This window comes from Marmota flaviventris, chromosome 6 (assembly GCF_047511675.1).
Source record: "Marmota flaviventris isolate mMarFla1 chromosome 6, mMarFla1.hap1, whole genome shotgun sequence".
Classification (NCBI taxonomy): Eukaryota; Metazoa; Chordata; class Mammalia; order Rodentia; family Sciuridae; genus Marmota; species Marmota flaviventris.
This window is the reverse complement of record NC_092503.1, coordinates 28,555,416-28,574,433: the sequence shown is the minus strand read 5'-3', so window position 1 is coordinate 28,574,433 and position 19,018 is coordinate 28,555,416. Positions and strand designations below refer to the sequence as shown.

Genomic DNA, 19,018 nt, shown 5'->3' with positions numbered 1-19,018 from the left:
CCAATGGTATTGAGGAGAGATCACTGCCTGTGAAGTCTAAGAACCTAGATTTAACTCCAGCTCTGCTCATTATAAGCATAAAAAGCATCAACTCAGGAAGTTCAAGGAAAGTTAGCAGACTTGTTCTGAGTACCTTTGAGGGAGCTGAGCCCTCAGTGAATGCAGAGTGAATCCAGGTCTATGCAGTTGTTCTTCCCTCAGCCACTATTTTTTCACTTATAAAATAAGGAGAAGAGTAGTAGCTCCCTTCACAGGATGAGCATCCAGTGAGAGAAACAAAACAAAAAATTCACTGTGATAATTTTTGAATATTTTTGAAATGCTAGAGCATTATAAACATAGGGTATTAGAGACACCTACCAGGACACTGAGAAACCTTCAACTCCTCTGAGTGGCTTCCTTCAACTGTTGACCATCTAAAGACTTATCAAAAACTAACAGCATTTCCTTCTTCAGTTTCCAATTATATTCATATTTTTAAATGTACTTTTCTATCCCTTCATTTCTCCTCCCATTTTATCTCTTTTATCTTTTTTAAATCGATTTCTCTCTTTTTGTTCCATATATTGTAGCATCCTTTAGTACCTATATGGCTGTAAAATATCAGATTTTACAAAGCATAATAAATAAGGACAAATATAAAATTCAAAGCAGAGAATATCTCAAGAGCTCATGGCTTGCACTGAGTATTTGCTATTAAGTACTCAGTAATCCTGAGTACACTTGAGACCCGTCTGTGAGGGACATTTAAAGCAGCATCAGTGGCAGGGTTGCAGTAGATGGGGATCTCACCCAAGTCTCGTTAACAGACTTGGAATTAGGATGGGAGGAGAGAAGATTGTCCCTCCTCTCTGCTCCCAGGCTGAGGCCTGAGTGATGCTTCAGGTCTGGAGGAGAAGTGGCTTATAGATGGTGCTCCGTTGCTCCCAAAATTGATACTCCTAGAATTGAAACCCTCCATGATTCAGTTATTCCAGAAATATATTGTTTTCGTGTATTTCTCCCTCTCCACAGATTCTGCAAGAAATGTAATAACTGGAAAACCTGTTTTTTTTCACTCTTGTCAACAAAGGACATTTGTTTGGTCCACCACGTTCCAGATAGCACACAAAGTGCTATGGAGAAATGCAGATCACATCATATGCAGGGATCCCTGCTTTGCAGGAGTTTAGAAGGAAGGAAACAGCATTTATTGCTAGGCAGCAAATGTTATTTTAGACACTGATGATGGCACATTGAAGCAAGTCATTTTCACTTTATAAATGAGGCAACTGTGGCTAAGAGAAATAAATTCCTCAAGATTGCCAGGTAGCAACTGTCTGAGCCAGGCGTCTCCAAGGTCCTCCTTATTCTGAAACTCATGCATCCTCTGTGCTATTTTACCACCTTTGGGGAAGGCAGAACACACACACACACACACACACACACACATCAGAAAGGGAAAAGAATACACCCATTAAAAGAAGCCTACAAATAAATGCATACTAGAAACTCTACAGATTATCATAGGTGCAAGGGTGGTTAACAGTCTAAAGCACCTGGAGCTAATTAGCTTCTAATGCAAATACAACCTAGGGAAAAGGAGGATAATCACCAGTCAGAAAGCAATTGTGCTGGGACCAAGAGAAATGACACTGCTAAGAAGGAAAGCTATGATACCAACACACCATTTGTCCTTCCAGGTTCAGATTGCCTCATCTTTATGGCCCTGAAAAGTACAAAAACACTTAGGAAACCTTAAAAGTTGCTCTAATTTTCACAGACCAGGCAAACATAAGAGAGCAGTGGTTCATTCATTAGAGTTTTGCCAAGCTCATTATACTCAGCATTAATTATACACCCCTTCCCACCTATCACTCTCTTAAATACGCTGGAAGGGAATCATTCTTCTCCTGACATCTGGTGTTGGTTCCGTTGACATAATCGGTTAAGAGGATTTGCAGAGAAGTGAACACACTTGGCAACATATTCAAACCTTTGTTTGGATTTTCTGTTTTCTAGGAGATGTACGACTAAGGGGTCAGACGGGGGTTCCTGCTGAACGCCGTGGCTCCTACCCATTCATTGACTTCCGCCTACTTAACAGTGAGTAATCAAGAGTACCTGGAAAGGAACAAACGTTGCTTCAAAAAGAAAAAAAAAATTCATTTCCCTCTAAACTTCAAAACCTGCTGAGGTCTGCCTTCCTTCCTCTACCTCTGTCCTCCCCACTGGACCTGAAACCTTTGTCTTTCCATTTCCTCACCAATGAAGTCATTCTGGCCCTGGCTACCTCTCAGCATTCTAGTGAGGGTACAGTGAGCTCATGTCAGCTTTAAAAATGTCAATCTTAAAAGCTGTGAAACCCTATACAAGGAAGATATTATTTTCACTTTCTAGCTTGTTCTCTCTACTCTCAGCCAGGACTAAACTAGATGAGATTCTATTTTACCTTTGAAACTTCCCAGGGAAACCTACTCTACAGTTGCCCTTAAAAACCCACCCACCATCGAACTCTCTCTTCTTTGTCTAATCTAAATCCTTGAGGACTGTCCCTGCATTCCTGGTCATCTGGTGAAGACTATGAGGACGTAGTTTGCTCTTGCCACTTCCTCCTTTATTTTATTTTATTATTATTTTTTTTTTTTGGTATTGATACTTGAATTTATTTATTTATTTATTTTTTATTGGTTGTTCAAAACATTACAAAGCTCTTGACATATCATATTTCATACATTAGATTCAAGTGGGTTATGAACTCCCATTTTTTATTACCTCCCAAGTGCTCTTCTACTTCTCCCTTCCATTACCACTCCTAGGTTCAAGTTCTGCTCAACCTTGAATTCCTAGTTCTCATGAGGAATCTTAAGTTCCTTCAGAAGCCCAAATCAGTGACCAGTCATCCCTCCAGATTTCAAATCTTCTATCATAATATTTTTTTCACCTTGAACTTGTGGTGGGTGGTAAGGGAGATAATGAATGAATCTCACAATTTCCTCCAAGATTTTCACTGTGTGTTTCTTATATCATTCTCCATCTATAATTTCAAAGTCCTGGATTGAATTTACTTTCCTTTGACATAAACAAGCTCAGTTCAAGAGGTAATTTGATTTACCTTGACCCCTGAAAATTATTAGAAGAAATTATACCTGACTATTTCTGATCCTTAGATCCATGAAACCAATAAGAGATGGACATGTTAGTATTTCTCCTGGATTGTTAATCTCACATATCAATGTGCAGTATCTATTTTTGTTTGTTTGTTTGTTTTTTGAAGTGGGTTGTTTGTTTTACCTCTTTCAGGGATATAGAGATTTGGAATAACTTTCTTATCCACACCCAGCAAAATACATTTTAGAATTCAGAATCAAGTAGCTACATCAAGGTGATATTGAACACAAACTGTGGGAGCTAGTTTTATCTATGACCTGTCCTTATTGACTTATGCCTCCAAATGGGCTTTTTCAACTATCAATAGAAGTTATACCTTTGACAGTCTCTAGACTGTATGGATTTCTAGGTTCCAGGCATGTGGTTCCACCAAGCAGGACACACATGAGCAAAGAGTTCAGTGCACTATTTCATACAGACCAGAACTCTTTAATGGAATCACATTCTGAAAGTCAAAGGGAAAAAAAATAACCACAAAGCCCCTTTTTGATAGTAAATAAATCTTACTTTATAATATAATATAAACCACAAGAAAATTAGGAAAATAGAAAATATTTATCTTTATAATTTAAAAGTTCCAAATGATTCTCTTTAAATTTAATGCTAAGCAACATCCTGCGAATTGTGATGATCTTCACAGGTGGGACTATGAAATATTCAATTGTCTACATCACGTGCTTCTAGATATTAAAAAAACACTTGGAGGTTTTAAAAATAATTTGCTTCTTTTACTTTTTTTAATCTGAAAAAAAACTGCAAACATCAAAAATTAAAGAGAAATTCATTGCAGGTAATATTTCATCGTTATACCATTCACCTATAAAAGAGCATCCACAATCAGCTGTCACCCTGTCACCCCTCTGCCTGAGATCTTCCAAGAACTTTCTGGTGCCTGGGTTCATCCTGATCCTTTCCTGGCCCTGGATGCTGTCTGAGCCTCCATCTGCATTTCTTCCTGTTGCCATGACCCTCCATACATTGAGTGGCAGTGTTGGCCATCCATCTGGAAAGTCCCTTTTCCAATCTTCTCAGCACTCCATTCTGGATAACTCTTTCATTCATGTCTCTTTATTTTTAACATATACTAAGTTGATGCTAATTTATCTCCATTGTATTTTGCTTTATAAGTGGTCTCAAAGTTTTTCCTAGATATATAAAACACGTCCCTAAATATATAAGATCCTAAGAACGATATCTTCTTTATTGGTTTATTTTTTAATTGGTGCATTAGAATTGTACATAAATGTGGAATTCACTGTTATATATTCATACATGTGTGCACATGATAGTTTGTTTAATTTCCTTCTGCTGTTCCTTCCCTTTTCCATCCTTCCTTCCTCTCTTGTTACCCTTCCTCTACTCCACTGTTCTCCCTTCTATTTTCATGAGATCCACCCCCCTTTTTAATTCCTATTACTCTGTAGCTTCCACACAGAAAAGAAAACATTTGACCTTTGACTTTCTGTGCCTGGATTTTTTTCACTCAACATAATGTTTCATCCATTTACCAGCAAATAACATAATTTCATTCTTCTTTATGACTAAGTAAAACGTGTGTGTGTGTGTGTGTGTGTGTGTATCACATTTTCTTTACCCAATCATCAACAGGCTGGTTCCACCACTTAGCTATTGTGAATTGTGCTGCTATAAACATCAATGTGACAGTATCACTATGGTATGCTGATTTTACTTCTTTAGGATAAATACCAAGGAGTGGGATAGCTGGGTCATATAGTGGTTCCATTTCTTGAAGATTCCTCATACTGCTTTCCAAAGTGGTTATACTTATTTGCAGTCCTACCAACAATGTATAAGTGTACCTTTTCCCCTACATTCTTGCCAGCATTTGTTATTTATAATTTTGATGACTTCCATTCTAATTGGAGTAAGATAAAATCTGAGTGTAGTTTTGATTTGTCTTTCCCTGATTGCCAAGGGTATTGAATACTTTTTCATGCATATATTGTCCATTGACATTTCTTCTTTTGAGAAAAGTCTGTTTAGTTCATTGGGTTTTGTTGTTTTTTTGTTTGCTTGTTTTTGGTGTCTTTTAAGATACACACACACACACACACACACGTGTGTGTGTGTGTGTATATATATATATATATATATATATATATATATATATATTCTTACTATATATATATATATATATATATATTCTTACTTCTTACTGATTACAAATATATATGTTTGATTACATATATATAACTAATTATATATTCTTATTATTAATCTCCTGTTGGAAAATAACTGTCAAAGATTTTTCTCTCATTCTGTAAGCTCTCTCTTCATACTCTTGTTTCCTTCATACTCTTGTTTCTACATATCCTATTTTCCCAGCACCATTGGTTTAAAATGCTATCTTTTCTCCAATGTATGTTTTTGACACCTTTGTTAAGGATCAGATGACTATATCTCTGTGGATTTGTCTCCACGTCTTCTATTCATTTCTGTTTTATGCCAATACCATGTTATTTTGTAACTAACACTCTGCAATATAATTTTGAGATTAGATATTTTGATGCCATTAGTATCACTCTCCTTGCTCAGGATGTCTTTGGCTATTCTGAGTTTTGTATTCTTCCATATGAATTTAAGGATTGTTTTTTCTGGTTCCATGAAGAATGTCATTGGTATTTTGATGGTGATCACATTAAGTCTGTATATAGCAGTATGTCCATTTTTATAATATTAATTGCCTATCCAAGAGCATGGAAGGCCTTTCCATATTCTAAGGTCTTCTTCAATTTGTTTATTCAATGTTCTCTAGTTTTCATTGTAGAGGTCTTTTGCCTCTGTTAAATTTATTCCCGAGTAATTTTCTTGTGGCTATTGTGAATGGAGTTATTTTCCTGATTTCTTTCTCCGCAGATTCATTATCAGAATATTGGAAAGCTATTGATGTTTGTATGTTGGTCTTGTATCCTGCTGCTTTGTTGAATTTATTTATTAGCTCTAGAAGTCTTTTGATGAAGTGTTTTGGTTCTTCTAAGTATACAGTCACGTCATCAACAAACAGATAATTTGCTCTCTTCTTTTCCTATTTGTATGCCTTTAATTTCCTTCTCTTGTCTGATCACTTTAGCTATAGTTTCAAGAACTGTATTGAATAGGAGTGGTTAAAGTGGACATCCTTGTCCTATTCCTGCTTTCAGTTTTTCTCTGTTAAAGTATGATGTTGGCCTTGGGTATGTTATATGTCGTCTAAGCCTTTATGACAGTTTTGTTCTCTCTCCCAAAGAGGTATGTTCATTTTATCCCTAGTTTTTCCAGTGTTTTTAACATGAATGAGTGCTGGATTTTGTCAAAGGCTTCTACATCTATTGAGATGATCATGTGATTTTTTTTGTCCTAAATATAATCTCTTTATAGTTACTGGCCACTCAATAACTACATAATTAATTTATCAATTAGATGAAAGGGTCTCCTCAAAAAGATTCTACAAATGAAAATCATGCACTACATTTAATTGAACTGCACAGATAGGACTAAAGACCTCTGAGATTTGCCTCATATATGGTTCTACCCTTCCTGTGTATAATTCCTGCATGTGCCCTAGCAGTGAGTTGAAGCTAGAAGCCATAATGTCACTATGATCACCCTCCAGTTTCCTAACAGCAATTATAGCAGCTTGTCACCATGTAGCAGTAGGTATGTGAATCTGTATAAGATGCAGTCACATAGAATATACTTGTCATATCTCCTAGTACTTCATACAGTCTATCATCTACTTCATTCTCCTTAATCTCATTTATGTCCTTGTTGAGGTTTGCCTGAGCTGTTAATGTATGCTTTCTGCCTAAAGGGAAGCATTTTAGAACATTTTTTCTCCTAAAATTTATTTTTATCAACTCATCTAATTCTATATGATAAATACTAAACTAGTTTAAAGTGATTCTTTATATCATTTACCTTAATATTGAGTCAATGTTTTTTCCCAAGGATGAACACAGAACCAAAACTTCATTTTCCTCTACTGTTTGCAGTTTTATTCTCTCTCCCAAAGTAGAATCTAATCGAGAACTTAAAAAAAAAAATCATTTCTAGGAAAAAACGAGATCACTAACAGTCTGTTTCCTGGTTCTGCATTCCTACAGCTGTCCTTCTAAAATGCTTAGTCAGACCCACACAACTGCCATTTCCTATCCAAAATGCCCCTGGCTGTTGTCCCTCCACCACTTGCTTTAGTATCTGTCTTTAATCACTGCAACCAGCACAAGCAAGAATTCATATTAATCATAAGGCCCACTGCATTTCTACATTAGCCCCATTTACCACAGTTCTAACCTGTCACAGCAGACAGGGGACATTAGAATTAATATCCAAATAACTTATCTTCTGTCAGAACAAAGTCACTAGGATATTAAATCAGAGGTGGACAAATGACTAACCTATTTACCAGATCTGCCCACATCCCCCATCACTGTCTGTTTTGATAAATAAATTTTATTGAAAGACAGCCAAGCTCATTTGTTTATATGTCTGTCATCTAGGATTGTTTTCACACCAAAATGGCAGAGTAGTTGCAACAGAGACCATATGGTCCACAAAGTCTAAAATACTTCCTCTGGGGCCCTTCATAGAAAAAAATTTGCTAACCCCTAACTTAGACTTTTTTTTTTTTTTTTTTTTTTTTTGATCAGGATTGAACCCAGGGGATCTTAACCACTGAAGCATATCCCTAGTTTTTTTTTTTTTAGACAGAGAGACACTGTCTCTCTAAGTTGCTTTAGGGCTTCTCTAAGTTGCTGAGAGGCTGGCTTTGAACTTGTGATCTTCCTGCCTCAGCCTCCCAAGCCACAGGGATTAGAGAGTGTGCCACAGCTCCCACTTTAGGTTGTTGTTTTTTGGTTTTGGGGTTTTTTTTAAACATAGTAAGAGGGTTTTGTGACATTTCCATGGACATATTCAGTTAAGTTTATTTTCCTTTGTTAATATCATTGCTTTACTTTCAAGAATGGGCATAATATTGACTAAGTTTATGTGAGATAGAAATAAAAACAGAACATGAACCTCTCTTATTGACCTAGATTTAAAATTTCAATTTAAAATGGTAATTTCAAATTGTACCAACATTCTGCAAGATATGCCTTTTTCTATATATATTTTTGGGGGGTGGGGGTAAAGTATTAACATGCCTAAGTGCCTATGGTCTACATATAAACTGGTTATTTACTTCGTTTACCTGGTGTAGTCCTGTTATCTGGGCATACGTACTAACAGTGCCATCTTTGATTCCCAATATATTCTGTTTTGGACAATAAATTGTAGGCCAACTGATTATAAAGATTTTCCCACAAAAGAATATTCCAATACAGTGCTTCTCAAAGATCGCATGCAGAAATACGTTCTATATACAGCATCATGACTATAGTTCATAACAAATGAATTGTAAACTTGAAAATTGGTAAAAGATTTTAAGTGTTCTTACCACAAATAAATATGTGAGGTCATGCATATATTAATTAGCTTGATTTAGCTATTCCATAGTGCATGTTTAATTCAAAGCATCATCTTGTGTACCATAAATATATTTAATTTTTACTTATTAATCAAAAAAATACAGGATATGCATCCCAGATATTAAGTCAGGAAATTCCCTTCATAACTAGGCATGGTGGTGCATGCCTACGATCCCAGTGGCTCTAGAGGCCGAAGCAGAAGAATCACGAGTTCTGCACTTTAGCAAGACCCTCCTCAATTTAGTGAGACCCTGTCTCAAAATTTAAAAAAAGGGCTAGGAATGTGACTCAGTGGTAGATACCCCTGACTTCAACCCCCAGTACCAAAAAAAGAAAATCCCCTTCATAAGAGATCCATCCTGATCAATAGAAATACATAGAACAAAGTTACTTGTTAAAAGTCAGTTTCATAGCTTGGCACGGTGGCACACAACTATAATCCCAGTGGCTCAGGAGCCTGATGCAGGAGGATCTTGAATTCAAACCAAGCCTCAACAACTCAGTGAGGCCCTAAACAATTTAGCAAGAACTTGTCTCAACATAAAAATACAAAAAGGGCCGGGAATGTGATTTAGTGACCAAGCGTCCCTGGTTTTCAATCCCCAAAATGTCAGTTTCATTTCCTGTTTCTATTTTACCTAATTTAGAAGAGAAGTATCTATATGACTTTCTAGAAGCTTCTAGAGAGAAAGAAGCAGGGGACCAGCACCATAGAAGCAGGGCTCTAGCACCATTCTAGGGGACACAGGAAACATAGCCCTTTAAAGAAGAAAGTTATCTTCATACCTAACCATGGAGGGACAGAACAGGGAGAGAAGGGTGGAAGTTATTTTTATTTCAGAAGAAGAATTGAAACACGGAACAGAAGAAGGGCAGGAGGGATGGAAACATAACAGTTCAATTATCCCAATGCCAATTTCCCCTGGATGTATTTCATTTACAACAGCCTTGGCTGTGAGGAGGAAGCAGGAGAGAAAACATAGAGAAGGGTGTTCAGAGACGTAGATACAGAGGTGAGAGTGGCAGAGGAGTCACAATCTTCAAAAATCAAGGGCTCCTGCAGCTCTGTCTCCTGATTTAATATAATCAGTAGCCTGAGTAGATAATGACTAGGTTGAGATGTTCCCGTAGCAACCATTTCAGAACAACACAATGTGATTTCCACACAGGCTCAGCAGAGGAAGTGACATACAAAGAAAACATTCCCAGGAACTGGGGAGTCTTTGAGAACCAGCACTGTTGCTGTAGGTTTTAGGGCACAAATTTCAGCCACATAAGGAGCCTGGTACTCCAAACCAGCCCCGGGGCTTTGCAGTAGTAGGTTAATTGGCTATTTGGCTTTTCCTGCCTGTTAATTTGCTAATCTTGATCTTTAAAACTCTGTTTCTCTAGACTCACCTATACAGTCAGGGCCATTTGGGCTGTACAAGCATGAGATCATTTTATCAGAGCAACAAAGATACTTTCCTTTGCTTATTATTTTCAAAATGGAATCAATATATGCAAACATACACACACACACACACACACACACATACACACACACACTCTAACCTTTTTATGAAGAAACAACCCAGAGACTCAAATACTCTTTTGAAAGGCTGCCATCTAAGGCACACTTCATCTTACAGTTATTTTTTCTTTGACTTCTAAAATACATGTAATGAAGGACTGTGGACCCAGCATGTTAGAAACCACCTGGCAGTAAGTGATAGCTCCATCTTAAAAATGATGGACAGTTTGTTTGCAGAGTCCATTATCTAAGGGAGAATTCCTAGTAGATGGTGACAGGCTCTCAGTGATCTTTTTAAGGATACCCTTTAAAGTAACCTCTATGAACTACACAAAATGTAGAGAAAGTGAACAAGATGTCACAGAGCTATATGAAGGCAGTCTGTCTGATAGAATGCAATTGCACCTCCAGCCCCAACCCCAAGCAGACAAGGGAGGTGCCAGTTGGGTCTACTTCAGACATCTCACACTTACGAGTGCCAGCATAACACCCCACAATTTCAAAGTTCAATATTTACCTTCCTCTAGAAGAAAGGCAAAGAACTGGTTGTGGTTGTGGTGTTTTCTGGCTCAGCTGGATCATGCTCCATCAGGATATCTGGCTGCCAGCTCCCTAGCACTTCAGCTACGGAAGTGCCAAACCAGTAGGATGGTTAGCCACCAAAATGCCACTTCATCGCGGAAGACAGAATTGACAGTGTCCTGAGTGTCTCATTCATTCCCTATCTCTATTCCATCAGAAACATCCATGGGGCACTTCCCATGGTAGGCAGTGTGCCATGGTAGGAGATACAAAGGTGAATGAGACATAGGCATTACCCTTGAGGAATTTATAGAGACATAAGCAAATAAATTCGTTATAGTGTGATAGTTCTATTAATACAGGCAGGTATAATATGAGTATATGTAATATGAAAAATATATGCATTGTATACAAGTCAGAGAAGTTAGTTCTATCTTAGGACACTGGGGAATTCCTAAGCTTCCTGAGGATTAAACCATAAACAAGGACTAAAGGGAAGCAAGAGAAAACGCGTGCTGAGAGTAACTTCCAGTGCCATTCTAAAATACGCTTCACCAACTTATGAAACCAGGTAAGTATTGTCAAAAATGTACTCAACCACATAAAAACATTATTGACAGATGAGGTATTCACATAGGATTTCAGCAAAGAAATTGAGGAGGGTCATTCAAAGTACCTGGTAGTCAGCAAAAACATATTCAAAAATAAAAATAGTTTTCATAATTTAAAGTTGACCCCACAACAGCCGTTAACTTCTGTTAAGCTGGCTGATATCATTTAATGGGGATTTACTTCTTATCTGAGTGATGAAAAATAGAAAATTGGATCAAAGAGCCCAGTATCTATCTCCATTCCATTATTATTCATTCATGCACACACTCTATACCAGGGAGGAAGCCAAGGTACTCTGAGCCACATCAGTAACCAGAAGACCAAGCTAGCTTTCACATAATGGATAACTTCCATCTCAGACAGCAGACAGAGGGGTCTAACAGATGCAGCAAACAAAAAATATTTGCACTATTCCTTTCAAGTTGAAAAGAATTGTTGGATGGGGGTGGAATATAATATATGCTACCCCTGGGCTGAGGATTCTGAAGGCTAGAAAGTAATCTGAGATATTCCTCTGCCCTCAAACAGCTCACAATCTCACTATAAGGAACAGACAAACACATGCTAAGTCAAGGATCATACAATAACTTAATAATTTAATTCTAAAATAATTGACATAAACAGTAAAGCAGAGTCTAGAGAAGGCAGAGGTTTCTGAAGTGCCCTGAGCAAGAGAAGGGGGCTTGATGGTTTTATGCTAAACCCCAAAACATAAGAAAGAAAGAGTATTGACTGGTTAAGGAATTGCCTTCTAATGAGAATGATCTGACAGATGGAAACTAAAATCATTAGACAAGAAGAATGTCTAACTGCTACATCGATGTTCATAGCAGCACAATTCACAATAGCTAGACTGTGGAACCAACCTAGATGCCCTTCAATGGATGAATGGATAAAAAAAATGTGGCATTTATACACAATGGAGTATTACTCTGCATTAAAAAATGACAAAATCATAGAATTTACAGGGAAATGGATGGCATTAGAGCAGATTATGCTAAGTGAAGCTAGCCAATCCCTAAAAAACAAATGTCAAATGTCTTCTTTGATATAAGGAGAGTAGCTAAGAACAGAGTAGGGTCGAAGAGCATGAGAAGAAGATTAACATTAAACAGGGATGAGAGGTGGGAGGGAAAGGGAGAGAGAAGGGAAAATGCATGGAAATGGAAGGAGACCCTCAGAGGTATACAAAAGTACATACAAGAGGAAGTGAGGGGAAGGGGAAAAATAATACAAGGGGGACAAACGAATGTCAGTAAAGGGGGCAGAGAGAGAAGAGGGGAGGGGAGGGGAGGGGAGGGGAGGGGGGATAGTAGAGGATAGGAAAGACAGCAGAATACAACAGACACTAGTATGGCAATATGTAAATCAATGGATGTGTAACTGACGTGATTCTGCAATCTGTATATGGGGTAAAAATGGGAGCTCATAACCCACTTGAATCAAATTGTGAAATATGATATATCAAGAACTATGTAATGTTTTGAACAGCCAACAATAAAAAATTTAAAAAAAAAAGAAGAATGTCTAAAAAAAAGTAAATAAAGTATGTTGACTAGAGAAAAAATTAAAATGTTGGGATGTTAATATAAAGAATTTTAACTTGACTCACTAAGCAGAGGATCACTAGAGAATTTTGAGAAAAAAGATGAACAGGACTGAATGGTTTTTTCAGAAAATTAACTGACATCCATCTGTAGGAAGGACAGACAATGAATGAAGAGAAATGTAATCAGAAGACAGACTATGATAGCAGAAGATACAAAACTATAAGTCAGAGGTATTGTATGGAAGAGGAGGTAAAACTTGATGACACTGAATATTGTGGAACTCCAGAAGGTGGTCTGGCCATCTGAAAACTTCAGTGGTAATGGAAAGGGCAAGTTGGGGAAAAGATGAGGAGCTCAGCTGAAACAGGTCGAATCTGTAAGAAAGTCAAGTAGAAATGTCAGAATGGGAGCTGGAAATAAAGGACCAGGGTGCAGATGAGAAGCCTATTGTGGAACTTCCATTTGAGGATCAAAATCTTCCAAAGAGCCATATGACCATTTTACAAAGTCAACAACTACTTTGTCGGAGGGCCCCTATATTTTTAATTTATGATAAACTTGATTTAGCAAAGCACTGCAAAAGCATTGATGATAGAGCCCATAAGGAAGTGAGTTTCACCAGCAATTGATTTTCCTGTATGAAAAATTATCTTGACATGCCCCCACCCCACACACTGCCACCATCTTGGATTCTGTTTGGCACAAGGGTGTCTGCTTGGGTCAGACCTAATTCACCTGCACCAAACAGAGAGAGATGGCAATTTCCCACTGCAGTACTTCCTTGAGCAAAACCCAAACCCCCTTGGTATATTTCTGGTATGGCAGGGCCTCCTCGGTAAAATATAGAAGGAAGCAGAATAAATTAGGTTTCTTTTGAATGAATCTACCCTATGAGTCACTGACTGAGAATGTTTTGTTTGTTCAATAAAATTAAATTCGACCTCTTCTCCAGAATAGGCAAAGCTTATCTCTTGTGACTTCATTAAGGGGGTTATTTCCTCTCATTGCCACCCCACCCTCAAAGTTTCAGGAGATAAAAGGGATTCATCATGGTCCCCATTCTCCTATATATATGAAAAAATAGAGAGTATCCCTTTCCTTAACATCTTCCCCGTTTCCAGATTGAGATCTCAGGGTTAACACACACAATCAACGAGCTCTTGTTTTCTTCCCAACTAGCAAACCAAATTGCCTTGGGGCACCTGGGTGGTTTATTACTTGTAAGTAACTTTCAGAGGGAGGGCAGCAATTACAGAGGAAAGTCCTAAGGGGAAGGTGGCTCTTGCCATGGCACCTAGCAACAGCCACCATAACATTGAGACAGGAGGTGTTTAATCCCAGGCACAGGATGCATGAAGCCAGGTGTGCAGCCCTCTTAGGTAAGGCTCTCCCAGGCTTTCAGTCTCTGGAAAGCCTAGAAGCACAAGAGAACTACTATAAACACTAGAAATAATAGAGACCCTTAAAAACTCAGCCACAGGCCGCCGCCTCCCTTCCTCCCTACCATGGTTACCCCCACTTGAAGCTGTGAGCACACTAAACTCCCACTGCCCCGGGCATGCAATAAACCATTGACAACACAGCTTTGGAATCAGATCTGGCCCAAATCTACTGTTTTTGTGAGCTTGGGAAAGATGCCCAAACTACTTAATGTGTCCACATGTATGGAAAGAGATTATAATGCCACCCTTCCTGGGTTGTGCTGAGAAATCCATGAGATAAATGTCTCCAGCAGCCTGTCTTGCTTATAATAGGTCCATAATAAATGTAGTTAAACTTTGGATGTTTTTTTCTGTGTCTGTTGTGCACACCCCTCCCCAGCCACTTCTCCTTGGAAGAAATTATTCACCCTTTGAGCCCTAGCCCTGGCATCATGCGCTTGGTGAAGTCTTCTTCAACCCTCCCGAGGGCCCAAATGCTCATTCTCTTCATGCTCTCAGTCCATCTCCAAGAAAGCATCATCATGCTATCACTGCAAACTCATGGAACCTGAATCTGTAGAAAACAGTATCTTTTCAAAACATCCTGAGCCAGCCAGGCATGGTGACACATCCTATAATCCAAACAGCTCCGGGAGGCTGAAGCAGGAGGATAGTGAGTTCAAAGCCAGCCTCATCAATTTAGTGAGGCCCTAAGCAACTCAGTGAGACCCTGTCTCTAAATAAAATGCAAAAAAGGGCCGGGGATGTGGCTTAGTAGTTCAGTGCTCCTGAGTTCAATCCCCAGTACCAAAAGAAAAGTCCTGATAAATAAACCTGGCTCAACGCCTTCCATGAGTTTTTGAGAATCACTTATATATGTCAATAATAGCAAACAATAATAATGGCAGTTAATATGTCTGAAGCCTTTAAGTACTACACACTGCCTTATGTGCTTTGCAAAGATGGACCTATTTATTTCCCACAAAACCCTTATGAGGCAAGAACTACCACTGAGGGTGAGGAAACGGAGACCCTCAGAAGAGAAATAACTCATCTAAGGTCACCCAGCTTGTAAGCCAGAATTCAAACCCCCAAAATATGGTTCTCCTAACCATGGTGAAATATATATTTTTTTACATATGAATTTAATATTCAAAGGCTATGCATGTATGCAATGGACTCCTTTTACCTGAACTCTCTATATAATAATTACTCCTTTCAAATATTTTGTTGTAATTATTTTTACTTTTAATTAATAATTAATTAGTAATTATTACTTTTTGGCATTAAACTACTTCATTATCTTTGAACAAATATTTCTATAACTTAATGTGGAAATATGTGTTTAAACACCTAAAATAGCAGGTTTTATAGCAGTTCCATTGTATTTTTCAGTATTCTTGCTGCTTTGGCAGAAAGTGACAAATGACAAATTTCATCACCCGACCTGTGTTCTTTGATAAGAAAAAGAAGGGTGTGGTGGTGACAACTGAGGATACTTGTAAGCTGTCCCCAAAGAAGAAGGAAATGGAACTACTATTGTGACAAATTAAAATCAGATTTGTGTCTGCCACCAGTTGCTTTAATTTTTCTCAAGGGGGAATTGGTTATTTCCTGTCGTGCAAATAGCACATCATTGAAAGACACAGTTTCTAAAAATGTTTATAATATGTTAAATAAAAGAATAGAATATGAAATATTCTATATCTAAAAAGAAAATCTCAGTTGTTTATGAATATATGCCAAAAATTTAACATGGCTCATTTTTTAGATGATTATTACTTCCTATTTTTTTCCGCCATAAAGCATATATTTCTCCAAAGTCAGAAAATAATGAGATTTTGGTTTTTGAAAAAAGCTCATTGTCTTCCAAAAACAAGATTTTGTCCTAAAAATGAAATTGCAGCCATGGGCCAGCAAACATTATTTAATAGGCCACCTTGGAAAACCAGTTGAAATGGTGACATTGGATGGCCATCCAAAGCTCTGTGCGCTATTTTACAATGATGGCTGGTCATGTAAAGATGAAATTTATTCCAAAAAACATGAAATCAAATTGAAGTAAGTCTTTGAAATGTGGTGATGTAGCTCTTGAGCAAAGGTACTCAAGAGAGCGTTCAGCCCAGTTTTTCATTTGCAATCAAAAGCAATACAACATACGCAAAGGCTCCTTGCGGGGTAACGAAAGAGTTAAAAGCCAGCATTACACTGTTTGGCATTCTGTCTTCCTATCAACCACATGGCCTTTCTTATTTAAGTCTTACCTTGAAGATAGGTATAACATTAGTTCTACGCTTGCAATGAGAGAAACCGTAATTCAAGGATTCCCCTGGAATTGAGTGGGACTGGTCCAGGGACAGCTGCTGGGCTTAGATTCTGGTAGCAGCTTCCTGCGTGCTCAGGTCCTGGGCTAGAAGAGGGGGCTTTTCAGGAGTGCAACCCCACAGGACTGCTGGCAAGGTAGTGAGTAAATGAGGGGAGAGGTAGGACAGCACCAGCCACCATAGAACTTCTCAAAAGACGCATCACTGTTATTAGTATTCCCATTTATCCACTATTATATGTAGAAATGCTCTGATGGGTGTACAGTACTTAACAATATAAAGCCCTTGATTTTTATTGAAGAGAGTGAGTGGTTTATTAGCCCTTTTTATTTCCCAGTCTTTCAACAAATATTTACTGGGCTTCCCCTACTATGCCAGACACACCTTCCAACATGTGGTTAGAAATAAAGCAGTAGGGCCAGGAGCAATGGTGGATGCTTGTAATCCCAGGGGCTCGGGAGGCTGAGGCAGGAGGATCATGAGTTCAAAGCCAGCCTCAGCAAAAGCAAGTCACTAAGAACTCCCTGAGACCCTGTTTCTAAATAAAATACAAAATAGGGCTGGGGATGTGGCTCAGTAGTTGAGTGCCCCTGAGTTCAATCCAATCAATCAATCAATCAATCAATCAATAAAGCAGTAGGAATACAGAACAATAGATGGAAAAGTGGAGTTATGGAAGGGGGGTTAACTTGTTTTGGGGGGTTTGACATTTAAGCATTTGAAAATTGCCGTGAGAAGGAGCTGGTTGAGAAGGGACAATAGAAGAGAAAAGTCAGCGCAGAGATGAAGCATCCTGAGAGACAGGAGGGGAGGACCAGCCTCAGGAAGCACAGGTGGGAAGAAGGAGAGGAGGGATGCAGCCTAGGAAGTGTCAGGTTTCTTAGCAGAAAGGTAAGGAACTTCCTGTGCGGTGATTTCTCGTCGCTTAACCCACTTGAATCAAAGTGTGGAATATGATATGTCAAGAAATTTGTAATGTTTTGAACAACCCACAATAAAAAATTAAAAAATAAAAAAAAAAAAAAAAGCAGTGAGCCAGGTGGAGGGTGCTGGAGAATGGACAGCCGGAGAGGCCACCAGAGCTTGGTGGTCATACACGGGAGCCAGTGGAGATAAGCCTGCCCTCTTCCCACCACCCCCACACTCCCACATCTCCCCCCAGCAACATTAGAACTGGAAAACAAAACCCTCTCCTCTTTGTGCTAATTTGTGCTCCATGGGAAACAGAATCTATCAAGAACGTGCAGCAAGGAAAACAGTTTCACTCCCAATGTCTGCCTTTGCACACCCACCCCATTCCCATCCACAACTAAGAGCATGCCGCAGGAAGACAGCTGCAGATGCAGCTAATTCGTTACTGGACCGAGGTGGGGAGATGCTCCCTCTTTGCTCTTCTGCCCCCAGTGGCTCTGGACCCAACAATTCTAGTGTCTTTTCTCATAAAAGCACCCCCAAAAAATAAAATAAAGTAGAACACACTGACCTTCACATTGCAAGCCCTGGCAGCCTCCCTCTTCCGCCCCACCCCCCCACCGCCACCCGGCACACCACTGTTGGACAATCCTTGCTATGTGAGGCCTGAAATTGCCCCCAACTCCTCCCCTCTCCTTGTCTCATTCTTTCTTTTTGTGCCCTATCATATCTGCTTTATCTTTTATTTTGGACATAATTCTTGGAAAAGACTAGAAAACTAAAACTCTATCCAAAAACAAATCTTCCCCTTGGAAGACCCAAAATAGATCCCCCTGCCTCTTTAAGAAGAAAAGGTAAACCAGATTAAACAATTCACATTTCTTGAGCAGCTAGTGCATGCAGGTTACTAAGCTATGGGAGATAAAAGATGAATCAGACATTGTGGAAAATGGCTGGAACATAACTAAGTGAAACACCAGATATTTTGGCAGATGCTGAAGGGCCCAATGCAGAAAGCACTGAACATTCGAGTGAAGGACCTCGTGGAGAGGGTGGCATTGGCACCTGGACAATGATTGGGTTTTTCTAAGTGGGTGGTTTTTTTTTTTTTAAAGTGTGTTTAAAATACAGAGCAGGAGTGGGAAGGGCTGGGTTCGTTCAAAGGGCAAGTGCCTTTGGATTCTGAAGTGAGTGTGTGGTATTGAGGGGAGGGAGCTGAAGGTTGGAGGGAAGGTGATCAAACTGATGTGAGATGAGGCTGAAATGTTTACTAAATGAGGATCTGTTAGGCAAGACCAGAGCCCTTCTTCAATGCCAGTTTATAATTTACTCTTTAAAAAAAGAAGAAGAAGAAGGAGAACTGAAAGCTTGTGAGTAAAGAAAAACACTCTCTCGCCCTCATATTTTCCATAGTGATTGCTTCTGTTTAAAATTAAAACGGGGCTGGGGGTGTGGCTCAAGCGGTAGCGTGCTCGCCTGGCATGCGTGCGGCCCGGGTTCGATCCTCAGCACCACATACAAACAAAGATGTTGTGTCCGCCGATAA

The 19,018-nt window shown here is 38.9% G+C and overlaps 1 protein-coding gene across 2 annotated transcripts in view; it reads left to right on the top strand.

Moving 5' to 3' along the window:
• The window catches only part of Pde7b (phosphodiesterase 7B), a 318,242-nt gene that overhangs the window by 236,088 nt on the left and 63,136 nt on the right, over positions 1-19,018 (top strand). For both annotated transcript variants that reach the window (XM_027938495.2, XM_027938494.2), the window contains one exon: positions 2,002-2,085. In XM_027938495.2, coding sequence (XP_027794296.1) covers positions 2,002-2,085 — 84 coding nt within the window. The remainder of the gene's footprint in view (positions 1-2,001; positions 2,086-19,018) is intronic.